Source organism: Mytilus galloprovincialis, chromosome 11 (assembly GCF_965363235.1).
Source record: "Mytilus galloprovincialis chromosome 11, xbMytGall1.hap1.1, whole genome shotgun sequence".
In the NCBI taxonomy this organism is placed as follows: domain Eukaryota; kingdom Metazoa; phylum Mollusca; class Bivalvia; order Mytilida; family Mytilidae; genus Mytilus; species Mytilus galloprovincialis.
In genome coordinates, this window is record NC_134848.1 from 68,593,623 (window position 1) to 68,607,618 (window position 13,996).

General features: G+C 34.1%; 2 protein-coding genes across 2 annotated transcripts; both read right to left on the reverse strand.

Annotated features, from left to right (window-relative positions):
- Window positions 1-7,404: 7,404 nt before the first annotated feature.
- LOC143052000 (uncharacterized) lies at window positions 7,405-12,326 on the reverse strand. The gene is made up of 4 exons (XM_076224972.1): window positions 12,107-12,326; window positions 11,262-11,453; window positions 9,264-9,602; window positions 7,405-8,441 (listed from the first exon to the last, which is right to left on the reverse strand). The coding sequence occupies exons 1-4, from the start codon at window positions 12,324-12,326 to the stop codon at window positions 7,573-7,575; spliced, it is 1,620 nt and encodes a 539-aa protein (XP_076081087.1). The 3' UTR covers window positions 7,405-7,572.
- A 16-nt stretch (window positions 12,327-12,342) lies between these two features.
- LOC143052001 (uncharacterized) lies at window positions 12,343-13,108 on the reverse strand. The gene has a single exon (XM_076224973.1). It carries the CDS (start codon window positions 12,880-12,882, stop codon window positions 12,343-12,345), a length of 540 nt encoding a protein of 179 aa, XP_076081088.1. The 5' UTR covers window positions 12,883-13,108.
- Window positions 13,109-13,996: the final 888 nt, after the last annotated feature.

Here is a 13,996-nt window from a genome sequence, read left to right on the forward strand (position 1 = left end):
ATATCGGGCGAGTGTCAAAGTTGTATAATCTAATTAAATCTTGGTACTTTAATTGTGCCCGTGGACTTCATAACTTTACAAAATGTTAAAAATTACAAAACAGATTAAGTATTAGATAAAATACAAAGGTAACAAAGAAACAGGCCGGTAACAACCGTTGCCGGATAGTTTTTCTGCACGAGTAGTCAGGTCAAGGTCAGAGGCGATAGCCTCTGACCTTGACCTAACTACAAGTGCAAAAAAACTATTCGGCTGGTTGTTACCGGCGTGTTTCTTTTGTTACTTTTGGGTTTTTTTATCTGACTTGTACCAGTGGCGGATTCAGGGGGGGGGGGGCGTAGAGGGCGTACGCCCCCCCTTTGCTCGGACTTTTTTTTTTTTTTTGTAAAATTATTTTATCAGACTAGACTTCGTGAACTTTGCCATTTCCCGAGTATTTAATTTTTATACGACAATTCTTTACTTAATATAAAGATATTTTTCGGTGGTATTTACTGATTGTCAAAGTCATGTGATTTGCTATGGTGGAGTTGACCAGTGCGTTGAAAAAACGGCACACGACGGTCATTTTGAAATTAAAATTACAGTAATAAACATTGCTTAGGCTGAGGATGTCATGACAATCAGGAAACCTTCAAAGCAACACAGGATTGAGCAAGAACGTATTGACTTCTATTTCACTATTCCACCAAACAGAAAGTAATAGTAAATACTATATAGACTATTGCACCCTCAAGAAAAAGAAATTCCACAATATTATTTACCTACGAAAACATGTTTAACCCCAAATGCACCAGCTTATTTTATAAATAACAAATTGAATAAAGAACCCCTGTCACCCCGCCTCATTTTTGCGCTTGTTCCAAGTCAGGAGCCTCTAGACTTTGTAAGTCTTGTATTATTTTATTTTTAGTTTCTTGTGTACAATTTGGAAATTAGTATGGCGTTCATTATCACTGAACTATATTTGTTATAAAGGGACCAGCTGAAGGACGCCTCCAGGTGCGGAAATTTCTCGCTACATTGAACACCTGTTCGTGACCTTCTGCTGTTGTTTTTTTGTGGTCGGGTTGTTGTCTCTTTGACACATTCCCCATTTCCATTCTCAATTTTAGTATAAGCTCTATAAGAATTTCAAGTCTCAGGTACGAACCATTTGATTTGAGGAGACAGTCTTAGATATTTGAGAGAGAAAAATTGACTCTGATTCTTGCCTTAAACAAAAATTCTGAACCGTATCTGGATTAAAAACAATAGTCTTGTCCAGTTTTTTGCTATTAAAAACGAAAATTTCCAACAAAATTATTTAGCATGAAATGAACATGATGAAAAAAACGGGCGTAGTTTTTTTGGGGCCGGGGTTTGCGTGTCTGACTTGAATGTCTGTTTCGCCGGACTTATATATATTGAATACTTTGTAACCTGCCTACTGGGTGTGACCTTTATGTCTCCATTTGTCGACCATCAGTCTAAATTCGTTGTCATTTCAGACACTTTCGTAATCTTTGGGGGATTTGGAACCCCTCACTTCCGTTCTCTAAGTTATGTTGGGTGAAACATATATCAATCAAACATTTTGATAAAAACTGCTTGTTTGTCTTTTTTAACTCGTGTTGGTCGTATTGTAAATTTCATCGAATGTCCATGTCCATAAAAAAATGTCCAACCCTTACACTTTTAATACAGCAACTATAAAATATACATGCCCAAGCCAGGAACCGTTTAAATTGTGCATATTACACTTATTTTATGTTTTTAGCCGAAAAAAGGTCCCAAAAATTTTTCGCTTGTTTGTCTTTTTTAACTCGTGTTGGTCGTATTGTAAATTTCATCGAATGTCCATGTCCATAAAAAAATGTCCAACCCTTACACTTTTAATACAGCAACTATAAAATATACATGCCCAAGCCAGGAACCGTTTAAATTGTGCATATTACACTTATTTTATGTTTTTAGCCGAAAAAAGGTCCCAAAAATTTTTCGCTTGTTTGTCTTTTTTAACTCGTGTTGGTCGTATTGTAAATTTCATCGAATGTCCATGTCCATAAAAAAATGTCCAACCCTTACACTTTTAATACAGCAACTATAAAATATACATGCCCCAAGCCAGGAACCGTTTAAATTGTGCATATTACACTTATTTTATGTTTTTAGCCGAAAAAAGGTCCCAAAAATTTTTCGCCTCGCTTCGCTCGGCGACATTTATAATCTTCGCCCCCCCTTTACAAAATCCTGGATCCGCCCCTGTGTACGACGTTTCAAGAAAGTAATAATACATTTTGCAAGACTAAACATTTGAGAAACTTAGATAGCCATAAAGCAGTAAATGTAAGTTATAGTATAAATACATTTTTTTTTTCATTTTCCTTCAACCGAGAATTTTTTTCAAGAAAAACAATTGGGAATCTTATAATTTGATAAAAAAAAAAAAGAACTATTTCAAGTAAAAGATGAATGTTGAACACATTTAATTTAAGACTTTTTAGAATGCAGCTTCGTAAAAAAGTAATATATTAAAGAAATATTTTAGTGGTAAGTAGGATAACGTTTGATTTTTATGGATGAATCGGAAAGCGGGAAGGGCTAATTCATTTTAAAATAAACAGGCTGTGATCTTTATTTTTGAAGAAAAAAATGCAGGATGTGCCATTCCATCCCCCACCCCCCTTAAAAAAATCGTAAAAATCGCGCGTTTGTTGCCAAATACATGAATATAATATTCAGTGGTGATGGGTCCCGGTGGTTGGAACAACCCTTTTTTTTTTATGATCAATGCATTTAAATGGGGACATAAAGTTGTCCACCCTGTTTTGTCCTGGATATGGACCTTGATATAAATTCGAGAACAATATAAATGTATCAAAAGAATGAATTTCCTACTTCATTAGTGAATGAAATGTTTATGAAAAAATGGATTTTGTCTTAATATGCTATAATTTATAAACTCAGGCATATACTTTAATTTTTTAAATTCGTGCTCGTCTCTAGATCTGCAAGTGTTGATCGGGATTAAACACGTGTTACATTATGATCCAATCGCAGCCTACCGCCAAAAATTGATGACATAAGTTGAATGAAATATAAACGTCAGTGTCATCATTTCTTTACTTTCAGCATTGTCCATTATACTATTCATGTCCATTTATTGAAGAAAACATTTATTGACCGAATATTTTGCTTCATAAAGGGGGTGGTATGTTCTTTTTTGAGTATATTAACTATTTCTTTTCAACGCCATCACCCAAATGTTTTTTGTTTAAATAAGCACTATTTACGGTATTCAGAAAATCAGGAATCATGCAAAACATTAACAGTCCGATATGCGGTTTAAATAGAACAAAATAATTCGACCTCTTGTGTTTAGAAGGTAGAAAAGTGTAATGAACTTTGTATACGGTTGTCAAGATGTCACAAAAGTTACTTTCCGTAAAGTCAATTAAGATATTTGCATTCACGTTGATTAATTTTCATATTGTACAATTGTTCACAATGCAACTTGCAAACAATCGTTTTTAAAACGACCATAAGTCAAGCTGTTACGTCATTTAGGGGGTCTCCTTATAAACTGCTACTTTTTTTTGCTCGACATAGAAAAAATCCGGGGAAAATTACAAAAAATGAGAAATGAATTGTCAATCGTTTAAGACCATTCCCAAAGTGGCACACCTAAATTTGACATTAAGACGCAACTTCAAAGTTGGATGTTATATGACGGGGTTTTGTTAATTAATTTACGCATCGAACACAACCGTCCTACATGTATATATGTAACATCACATGACTTTTTAGTGATTAAAACTATTTTTTTTAAATAATATTTGCATGTTTGACATGTTTTTTCCTTAAACAATTACAATTACACCGACAGTCATAATTTCTGTATTATTTCAAAAAGTTTTGTTACACTTTTTGTTACACCTTAGTTATACAGTAACCCGGATTTGTGGACCATTGTGAAGTTGAGTTTTTGGGGTAGCATAGATTTATATCGTTGTATTCCTTTTGTTTGTGTTAACCAATTGTGGTTCGGAATTATTTTTTATACATCATTTATTGATCTTGCAATTACTTGTAATTTAGTTTGGGTCTTATTTCTTGAGTGTCATATTTTGGCTATGTTTGTGTTCGATCAAACAGTATAATAAGTCGGTAGTTGCCCGCGAATGGATTTTTTTTAATTTCTTGTGACTCTTTGCGTCTTGTTGAATTAATAATGCAGTTTGGTTTTTGTTTTGTGTCATGTGGATACATTTATATGGTGTGATTTTGTTTTTCTTTTCATGTGTTTGCATCTTAAATTGGGATTGCACTGAGTTATTTCATGATTTCTTTTGTGCGATATTTTCGATACATATTTAGTCTATCATCTTATATCATCTTACAATTGTCAGACGACATAATGTGATACTTTTTTTGTTCGCCAATATTATTCATACGATTCATGCGATTTGAATTTACTATTTATATATTTTTCTTTTCTTAATAGTTTACCTTCAGTCAAAAATTTGCAAGACATTAAGAGTCTTAGTTTTACATTAGACTCAATTTTATTATAGTTTATCACATAAAGACTCGATTGTATTATAGTAGTTTACTTAAATAACCATCCCACTGTTAGTTCTTTTCAGTTTTGTTAGTTCTTCACAACTCAGAAACAGATTCAAGGATATCAAAGTCCCCCTATATTAATTTTTACCGTATATACGGTAGCTCACTCTATTTTTCTCATACCAGCACAAAGACTTTCATCATTTTTTTATATACATTTGAAGACTTCCATCTCACTGTTCAAACCAATATTCAGTGGCGGATCCAAAATTTTACTTTCGGGTGGGGGTGGGGGGCACTTACTGAGCTTAGGAGAGCTCGCTCCAGTCATGCTTCAGTGATTCCCTATGTTTAATCAAACAAATTTTTCCGACTAAAGCTCCCCCTCCCCCCGCTCGAATCCGCCTATATTCTTGAAAACGTTGTTCTTATACATACTTACCTCCATGCTATGGTCTCAAGTCTTCAGTCTATGCACCAAACACTTACAATCAACCAAGCCGTTCCTAAGACGTGCTTACAGAGCAGGGGCTATTATGATGTTATGGAAAATATCGAGTTTGCTTGATATTGACAAATCAAAAACTCAAGTCACATGGTAATGGTTGGGATGCTTAAACCTTTGACATATTCTGTAAGTTGACAAATGAATATACTAAATACCTTTTTGGGGTGTTAACATTTACGGTTGACTGGCATATTTTATGTGGAATGTACAACCTGTTTCATTTAAAAAAAATGATGATTCTAAAAAATAACGAAAATTAAGCATATGCTCTTTTAACTGTTCTTGAACAGGGTTCCAATTAAAAAAAAGAGTTCAAATGATCAAGTTCTTTGAAGAAGGAGAAATGGGAAACCAATGGCACTGCTATATCATCTCAGAAATTATATAACTTATTACCATCAGTATTACAAGGCTATGAAGGATGCATTCACATCTCTTCTGTTATGGATACGTTTGACAAATTCTGTATATAAAAAAAAGAAGTTCCTTTTGTGGCATAACTTTATTCATATAGATTATTTCTCCAACATATCTTTATATATTGATTTCTTTAGTTCAAATTGGAATCTCAGATAAGCATCTGGTACCCTCTCCTCTCAGTTCCATGCCTCTGGTCGACATGTGTACTTCAGAATAATTCCTGACTGTTGGATGTATAGCAGAACTTTCACATAACTTCTTGATAAAACTGTCTTTCTCCCTTTTCGACACTGCAAACAAAAAATCGAACAGGCAGTTAAAGAGGGGGTTGCAACCACATGTTCCCCAAACAAACGGATCGGAACTAAGAGCTCTTTCCCGGATCTGGCACTGGATTTATACATCAGATGCGTCACAAAATATAAACATGTTATTAAATATACTAGAATATGAATCGAAAATGTTGAATTATCATTTTTGTCTACGAAACCACAAGATCCTACTTAATTGGTCTACATGTTTTCAAATCATATCAATGTTTTCATTGGTCTTCACTTGTTAGAAAAATGTACTGAATTTATTGTTAGCTAAATTATCAATGTTAGGTTATTGCATATTCTTCAGAGCTGTATCTTGAACTAATGAATTGAAAAAGAGGGGATGGGTATACGTACTAAACATTTGTCTGTATTTCAACATATCTAACAAACATGTGAGAAAAATTAGTTTTACAATACGGAATATCTCTCTCATTCTGTTTTTATCGGATTTTTTTTTTAAATTTTTACTATGAACCGTTCAATAACAAGAGTAAAAAAAAATCCGATATAAAAACGTTGAATATTAGTGATATGAACCTCCGAAGTCTTATATAATAGCACTACGGTAAATAGAATAATTGAAATTCAGTTAATTGAGTGTGAGAGGCTATTTTTTAATCCACTTTATGAGTGTGTATTATATAATGTTACAATGTAACAAACCTATCAAACACACTGTGAAAAATAACATTATCTCCCCTGGAAATGCTTAACAACACGACACAAAAAGCTGCTACCTTTTTTTGCTCTATATCACATAATTATGAAAACACATAACATAGATAGAGAATACTGTGCTTGTGTACACGTTTGAATGTGTAGGTGGCACACTCAGAACGATCGTCTCTAGATTTTTTTTTTAAATTCGTCCCGGCCTTTCCGGGTTCACGTAGCAACACGTTTCTTTCCTTCCCAGCTATTCCTGATTATGAATTAATCCAAAACATGCATTTATCCCAATGCAACAGGGAGAGATCCGTTTGCGCCAAAAATGCGTCCTTTTGCGCCACAACTTTTTTTCTCCGATGCTACGTTTGCGCCACCTGTTTCAAAATTACATGGTATCATTTGCGCCAAAAATAAAATATACGATTGCGCCAATTTAAAGAAAAATTACATTCTCTCCTCCTTTATCCAGGCTTGGGACTTGCAGTTTTCACTGGCAGAGTTAAAGTAATTTTAAGTCATTTAATGATTAACTTTTTTAATTATAAAACTATGTACAGTCGGACATCATAATAATATAGAATGAAATTCAAAACAGTGTGGCTGTGGCCATTGATTGACACTATATAAATAACACATAGCTGAGAGGGTGATAGAGCAGATTGTAACCCCGAGAAAACATTGTCAACTGAGGCGAAGCCGAGGTTGACAATGTTTTTCAAGGGGTTACAATCTGTCTATCACCCTCTCAGCTATGTGTTATTTAATTTATTATACTGAATGTTCTGTTATTTTTATCTGAAAAAATATTGCAACTTTAAATCATGTTGTATTGGCATTTGTGTATAAGATAATAGAAATAAAGATATTGTCTCATGTGCGCATCTACCCCATTTTTTTTTTATGTCACATAATGGAGAAAATAAAACAAGAAAACAGAAATATTTTCATCAATTCTTTAACAAGAGAAAAAAACAAATGTTATAAACATTTTGTATATAACTATATATGAAACAATTCAACAATAAATAAATTTAACTGTCTGTCGGATCAAATTTAACAGTTACTGAAAATGACTGTTTTGTTGGTGAAACAATTAAATTTGGAAAATCATTTGTAAATGTTGAAATTGACCACACTGTTAGTAATATTAGGACATAAATTCATTGTGTGTGTGTTCCACCATGGCTGCACATTGTTCATCGACAGTTGAACATTTGAAGAAACAGCTGGATGTGGTGAGTTTTCTTTGTTTTGGTTATCAGATACACAAACATTTTGCGGCGCAACCGTAATATCCATAGGCGTGACAGGGATCTCTTCCAATGTGGTTTCATATGAAAATAACGCTTCAATTTCAGCTGCACTGAGCCCAAGTAATGGCTGTGCTTCAGGTGTAGTTACAGTTATATTGTGATCACCTTTAGCATTTTCAGACTGAAGTTCATGATTAATATTGTCACTTTGATTAGTTTGAAGAATACTATTTAAACTGTCAGACATCTCACGTTGCTTGTTTTCGCTTAGTCTCTTAGAATAGCTACGGATAGAGGCTTCACTTCGATGTCCACTGGCTCGCATTATGTGCCTAGCTTCTATGCCGGATTCATCCATTGCAGTAATGGAAGTTGCGCGTATAGAGTGGTTCGTGTACCTTCTAGAAAGTTTAGCCTTTTCAGAAATTTCTGGCATCATTACTGATAAACTGTTTTTCCCCATGGGAGCTTTACAATACCATGTTGTGTCAGTTATATCAAAGGAATCCTTTGTGCGCTGCCAAAAATCATTGAGAGCTGGGTGAAGTTTTTCCAGATACAATTTAAATGATAATACTGGACACAGAGGATCACCTTCTCTTGCGTACATCCTTGCTTCACCGACGGTATCATCAGGGGAAGCTTCATCACGATGATTTTTATCGTATTCATCTATTTGTTGATGCACATACTCTCTTCCACTTGAATCTGTTTTAATACTTACTTACTTATAGTTACTTATAGTTGATTTCCAGTACAGGATCCCTCAAGGTTCCTCTTCACCAGACTCGTAATTTAATGTATTTCTTATACTATTTTGACCGTGACTTCCGGATATTTCTGCTCTATAGTCATTATAGTATAATTCTTCGTCTGACCAATATTTGTCTAGTCGATTTTTGAATGAATTTATCGATGGTGACTTTGTTATTTTATCTGGTAGTTTGTTCCAGGTTTTAGCAATTCTAACAGAGAAAGAGTGTTTACGGATATTAGATTGGAATCTTTGATGAACTACTTTATTGCTGTTGGTCCTACTACTACATCTTTGTTGAGAATCTTCTGCTTTTCTTAAAAATGAGCTAACTTCTTTGTCGTAGTATCCATTCATTGTTTTGAAGGTTTCGATCATGTCTCCTCTTATTCTCCTATAGGATAATGTAGGTAAGCCTAGTTTTTTTAGTCTCTCTGGGTAGCTCATGTCTATTAGCCGTGGTAGTTGTTTTGTTACCCTTCTTTGAACACCTTCTATTTTGTCTATATCTTTCTTTTTATATGGGGACCAGACTGAGCTGGCATAATCTAGGTGTGTTCTAACCATGGTTTTGTATAGTGGCATGAATGTTTCTATTCCCAGGTATTTAAATGTTCTTCTAAGAACTGCGAATATGGAGTTTGCTTTGTTCACTTTTTCACTAATGTGGTTTTCGAATGTGAGTTCTGCATCAATGAGGACTCCAATATCTTTTTCCTCTTTAACTTGTGCTATAGGATGATTTAATAGGTTATAGATTGGTGGAGGGTCAGTGCTATTAGATTTCTTACTTATTTTCATATATTTACACTTTTCTGGGTGAAATTTTAGTAGCCATTTGTCACTCCAGGATTCCATCTTATTAAGATCTTCTTGTAAAATTTGTCTGTCATTTTGTGTTTTAATTATTCTGAAGATCTTAGTGTCATCTGCAAATAGGTATGCATCAGAATCTACTTGGTCTGGGAGATCATTTATATATAAAACAAATAGTAGTGGTCCTAATACTGATCCTTGGGGTATCCCAGATGTAACGTTAGCCCAGTCTGACTCTTCACCATTCACTACGACCTTTTGTTTCCTATCTTCTAAAAAGCTCGTTATCCACCCTACTATATCCTCGTGGACACCTAGATTTTTGATTTTGGCTATTAATCTTTTATGTGGTACCTTATCAAAGGCCTTCATAAAGTCTGTATAAATGCAGTCTATGTCTAATCCTTGATCTAGTGCCTCTGTCCATTTATCAATCACTTCTAATAATTGGAGACCAGTTGACCTTCCTGCAATAAATCCATATTGCTTTTTAGAGAATAGGTTGTTCTTTTTCATATGCTCTATTATAAATTCACGTAATATTTTCTCCATTATTTTACATACTACTGATGTCAAACTGACTGGTCTATAGTTTTTGGCTAGTGACTTATTACCCTTTTTAAATATTGCACTTATCATAGCATTCTTCCAATCGTTAGGTACAGTCTTACTTTCAAGTGATTGATTATAAATGATACATAAAGGTTTTGCCAATGATTCAGCGATCTCTTTTAACAGTCTGGGGTGTAGTTTATCCATCCCTGGAGATTTGTCTATTTTTAATGCATTTAAATGTCTCAGCACTACTTCTTCCTTAATTTTTTGATATGGCATATCATTAGTTACTAATACAGGCGTTGGTGATGGTACCTTGCCGTCAGGTTCCTTTGTAAAGACACTGGAAAAGTATTCTACTAGTAATTTGGCCTTTTTGCTGTTATCTTCCGTTTTATCTGATTTTGTGTCTTCTGGATCCAAATGTAAGTCCCCAATTCCTTCTTTGGTTTTTGTTTTTGACTTGATATAGCTCCAGATAGCTTTAGGGTTTTCTTTAGCTTTTTCTGATAGATTTTTCTCATATTCCCTCTTCAACTTATTTACCCTACTTTTTACTTGATTCCTTATCTTATTGTATTCCTTCCTCACTTCTGGGTCGTTATTATGGGTAATCTTTTTTGACAGGATGTTTTTTCTTTTAATTTTATCTATGGTGTTTTTGTCCATTGGGAAATTATTTTTCCCTCTACCGATTTGTTTTCTTTCTTTTGTTGGTATATACTTTTTGTCCATATCTTGAATTATACTTAAAACTGATTTCCAGTTTTCATTTATATCATTTTCTTTCTGTAGTAATTCTGGCCATTTAATTTTATTTAATTCTTCTTTAATTTTTATGTAGTTTCCTTTACTGAATAATTTAATTAATTTAGGTTTGCTTTTAATATTTGTGTAGCAATTGAAGTCAAATTTCATGGTACAGTGATCACTTTTCCCTAGTGGACTTTGGTATTCTAAATTTGAGACCATATTCTCCTCATTGGTTAAAATCAGGTCCAGGGTATGCGGTGTATTGGTGCCTCTCCATCTTGTTGGTCTTGTAACGTGTTGGAATAAGAAATTTTCTTGTAGATTTTCTAAAAATCTGTATTCATTACTTTCTGTACTATCACCTGGTGAATTCCAACTATCCCAGTTTATTTCTGGATAATTATAATCTCCCATTATTAAGATATGTGAGTAGCCTTTATTACACGCTTCAGTAGTAAGTAAATTTAATTGTTTAGTGTACTCTTGTGATCTATTTGATGGTGACCTGTATATCAAGCCTAATAATAGCTGGTCTGACTGATTTAAATTAATCTTAATAAATAAGTTTTCTTGGAATTCTGTATTCATATGGACCTGTGATGCGTCCAGTTGTTTATCTATGTACAATAAAAGACCTCTGCCTGTGTCGACGTCTAGGTTTTTACCAAACATGTTGTAGTCAGATACCTCGGCTAAAGAATATTCTGAGATTCCTGGTTTATAACGATTATTTTTTGGTTTAACCTCTGTGATACCAATTATTTTTGGTTTGTCATCTCGTGTTCGTACTGTTAGTTCAGGCAGCTTGTTAAATAACTGGTCTGCATTTGTGTATATACAGCTCAATTTGGGTAAAACTGTAAAATTATCTGTTTCTGCATTTTTAAAAACCTTTTTACCATTAAAATTATTTACATCCTCTTTTCCTCTTTTTCCTTTTAGGAGTCTAGCTTCTTTAATCTGACAACCTTCCTTGCCCAAGGTGGGCCCCTTACTCTGAAGTGGTAGTCCCCCGAAATCTCATCCTCCGTTTGTTTTTTGGCTTGGTCCCATAGTCTTTTTTCTTGCTCTCTTTCTGCTTGGGTTAGGTCGTTACTAACTCCCACTTTTGCATATTTGGGATTTGTTTTTATGTAGTGTATATTTCTGAATAAGGTGATCTTAGGCTCTGCACTTGGTAATTTTACTAGGATTGGTCTATTTAGTTTTTCTCTGTTAAATTTCCCAAGTCTTTTAATTGTCTTCAAGTTTTCCTTATCCAATTGTATTTTGCAGTCTTTAAATAGCTCGTTTAGTCTTTCTTTGTCAGTGTTTTCTCTTACTTCTTTGCTCTCTTCATCTATTTCCGGAATCCCAAAGATGATCAAGTTATTTTCTCTGGACTTTCTCTCATTAATTTCTTCGAGGACATTTGTAACAGTCTCCTTCCTTGTTATATTTTTTGCTGCTTTATCTATCTCGTTGTTAGTGGAGTCACTATCTCCTTTATTATCTGGCTTTTGTATCTTACTTATTTCTTCTGTTATTATGGCTTTCACTTTATCCTCGTCACAACCTTCTTCTGTGATTGGTGCCTCTATTTTGCTCACTTCCTCTTTTACCATTATTTTTACCATCTCTTCATTGCAGCTCTTAATTTCCTCACAAACAATCTGCTTGACTTTGTCCTCATCGCATTTATTTTCAACTGTTTTTTCGAGTGATGTAATTCTTTCCTCATAACTCTCCATTATCATTAATAGCAAATTATGTGTTTTTTGTCATGGATCTCAAGTTTTCTTGGCCTCTCCTGCACAAATAGAACATTATGTCAAACCATACCTTCTTTTGTAATCCATAAGGTGTTGTCGTATTGATTGCAATACTATTAGTGTTATAAAGCTTTTGTAAGTCCTCTTTAGAAATAGGGGGTTTGTGTTCAGTAGAGGCATACCCTTTTTTCTTTAAGTTTACAACGACAGCCTTGAATACATCCTTTGAACCTGCGAATTGAGCATCCTTTGTAATGTCTATGGAACAATGTTCTTTCAAATATTTTGTTAAGCCATACCTATAATTAGTGAGGGTAGACTTTTTTAAGTGATTCCCGTCAGTTTTTCGTAACGAAGCAAAAAACAGTCTCAGTTTTTCATTCAATTTTGGTTTATCAAACGTTTCAAATTCATTGTCTTCTCCTAGGAAACCACGGAAACTCTTAAGACTATGTGTAATGCATCTTTTTGTTGACTTTGAGTCTTTTAATTCAAGTAAATCGGTTATATCATCCTCTGAAACTTCAGCAAACATGTCGCCTGTTGTTTTTGATTAAAATCGGTGTCATTTAGGATCTTACATGTCTTTGCTTATCTTCGTTACTTTCAAGCGTACATGTGACAGTTATACAATCTGGTAACCAATTGAAGAAACCAGTTGAGGCTCTGCACGAGAGGGTAACATTCAAAAAAATTGTCACCCGCTCAGCTATGTGATAGAGTAAAATGACACACTCGTTTAAGCCAATCAAAATCTGGCATTTTTACATGAAGTATAATAAATTAAATTCATCCATTGACTGGGGACAATTTACGTGAACGTTTATCTGTAACGACCACTGTTCACGACGTACCTACGATAGACATTTAAACTGTAGGGTCACCAAAGGTTTCTTAACGCCTTTAATTATAAAATAATTCGAAAAAATAAGTGTCTTTCAAAAGTACATAGTGAGCAGTGGTCGTTACATAAAAACATTCACCTAAATTGTCCCCAGTCAATGGATGAATTTAATGTGTCAATCAATGGCCACAGCCACACTGTTTTGAATTTCATTCTATCTGTTTAAGAAGTTAAAGGCTAGAATTTATAACTTATTACACATACAAAGTCTATGCGGCTAAGTTCTCCTTCTGCATATTTCTCATACTTTTCAACGGCGAAACTTTCCTTTTCTGACACATGCCTAGTTCTAAATGCTGATGCATTTGTACTTCTCAAATTAATGTAAGTTGTAGCGTGAAATTTTACTATATTGTCCAAAAACTAATAATTTATAACACAAAAATCATACTAAATATATATTAATCTTTAATATGTACGATCAATATGTGTTCAGGTAAATTGGCGCAAATGAGTTCCGAAAACTGGCGCAATTGATACATTTGAAATTTTTGTTTTGGCGCAAATGATACCCCTGAAAAACAGTAATTGGCGCAAAAGGAGTGCTGCCATGCAACAACTATTAAAAAACTCACCTATACCAATGATGATCGTTTAATTCCTAGCTGATTCCTTTAATCGTACCTTTCTTGACCTGGTCAGGTCTATTGCCATTGGACTGGTGAAACCTGGTATGAGGTAATTTTAAATCAGCCTTGTACAATATATACATAGACTACAGTCATTTTTGCTCAAGCATTGCAAA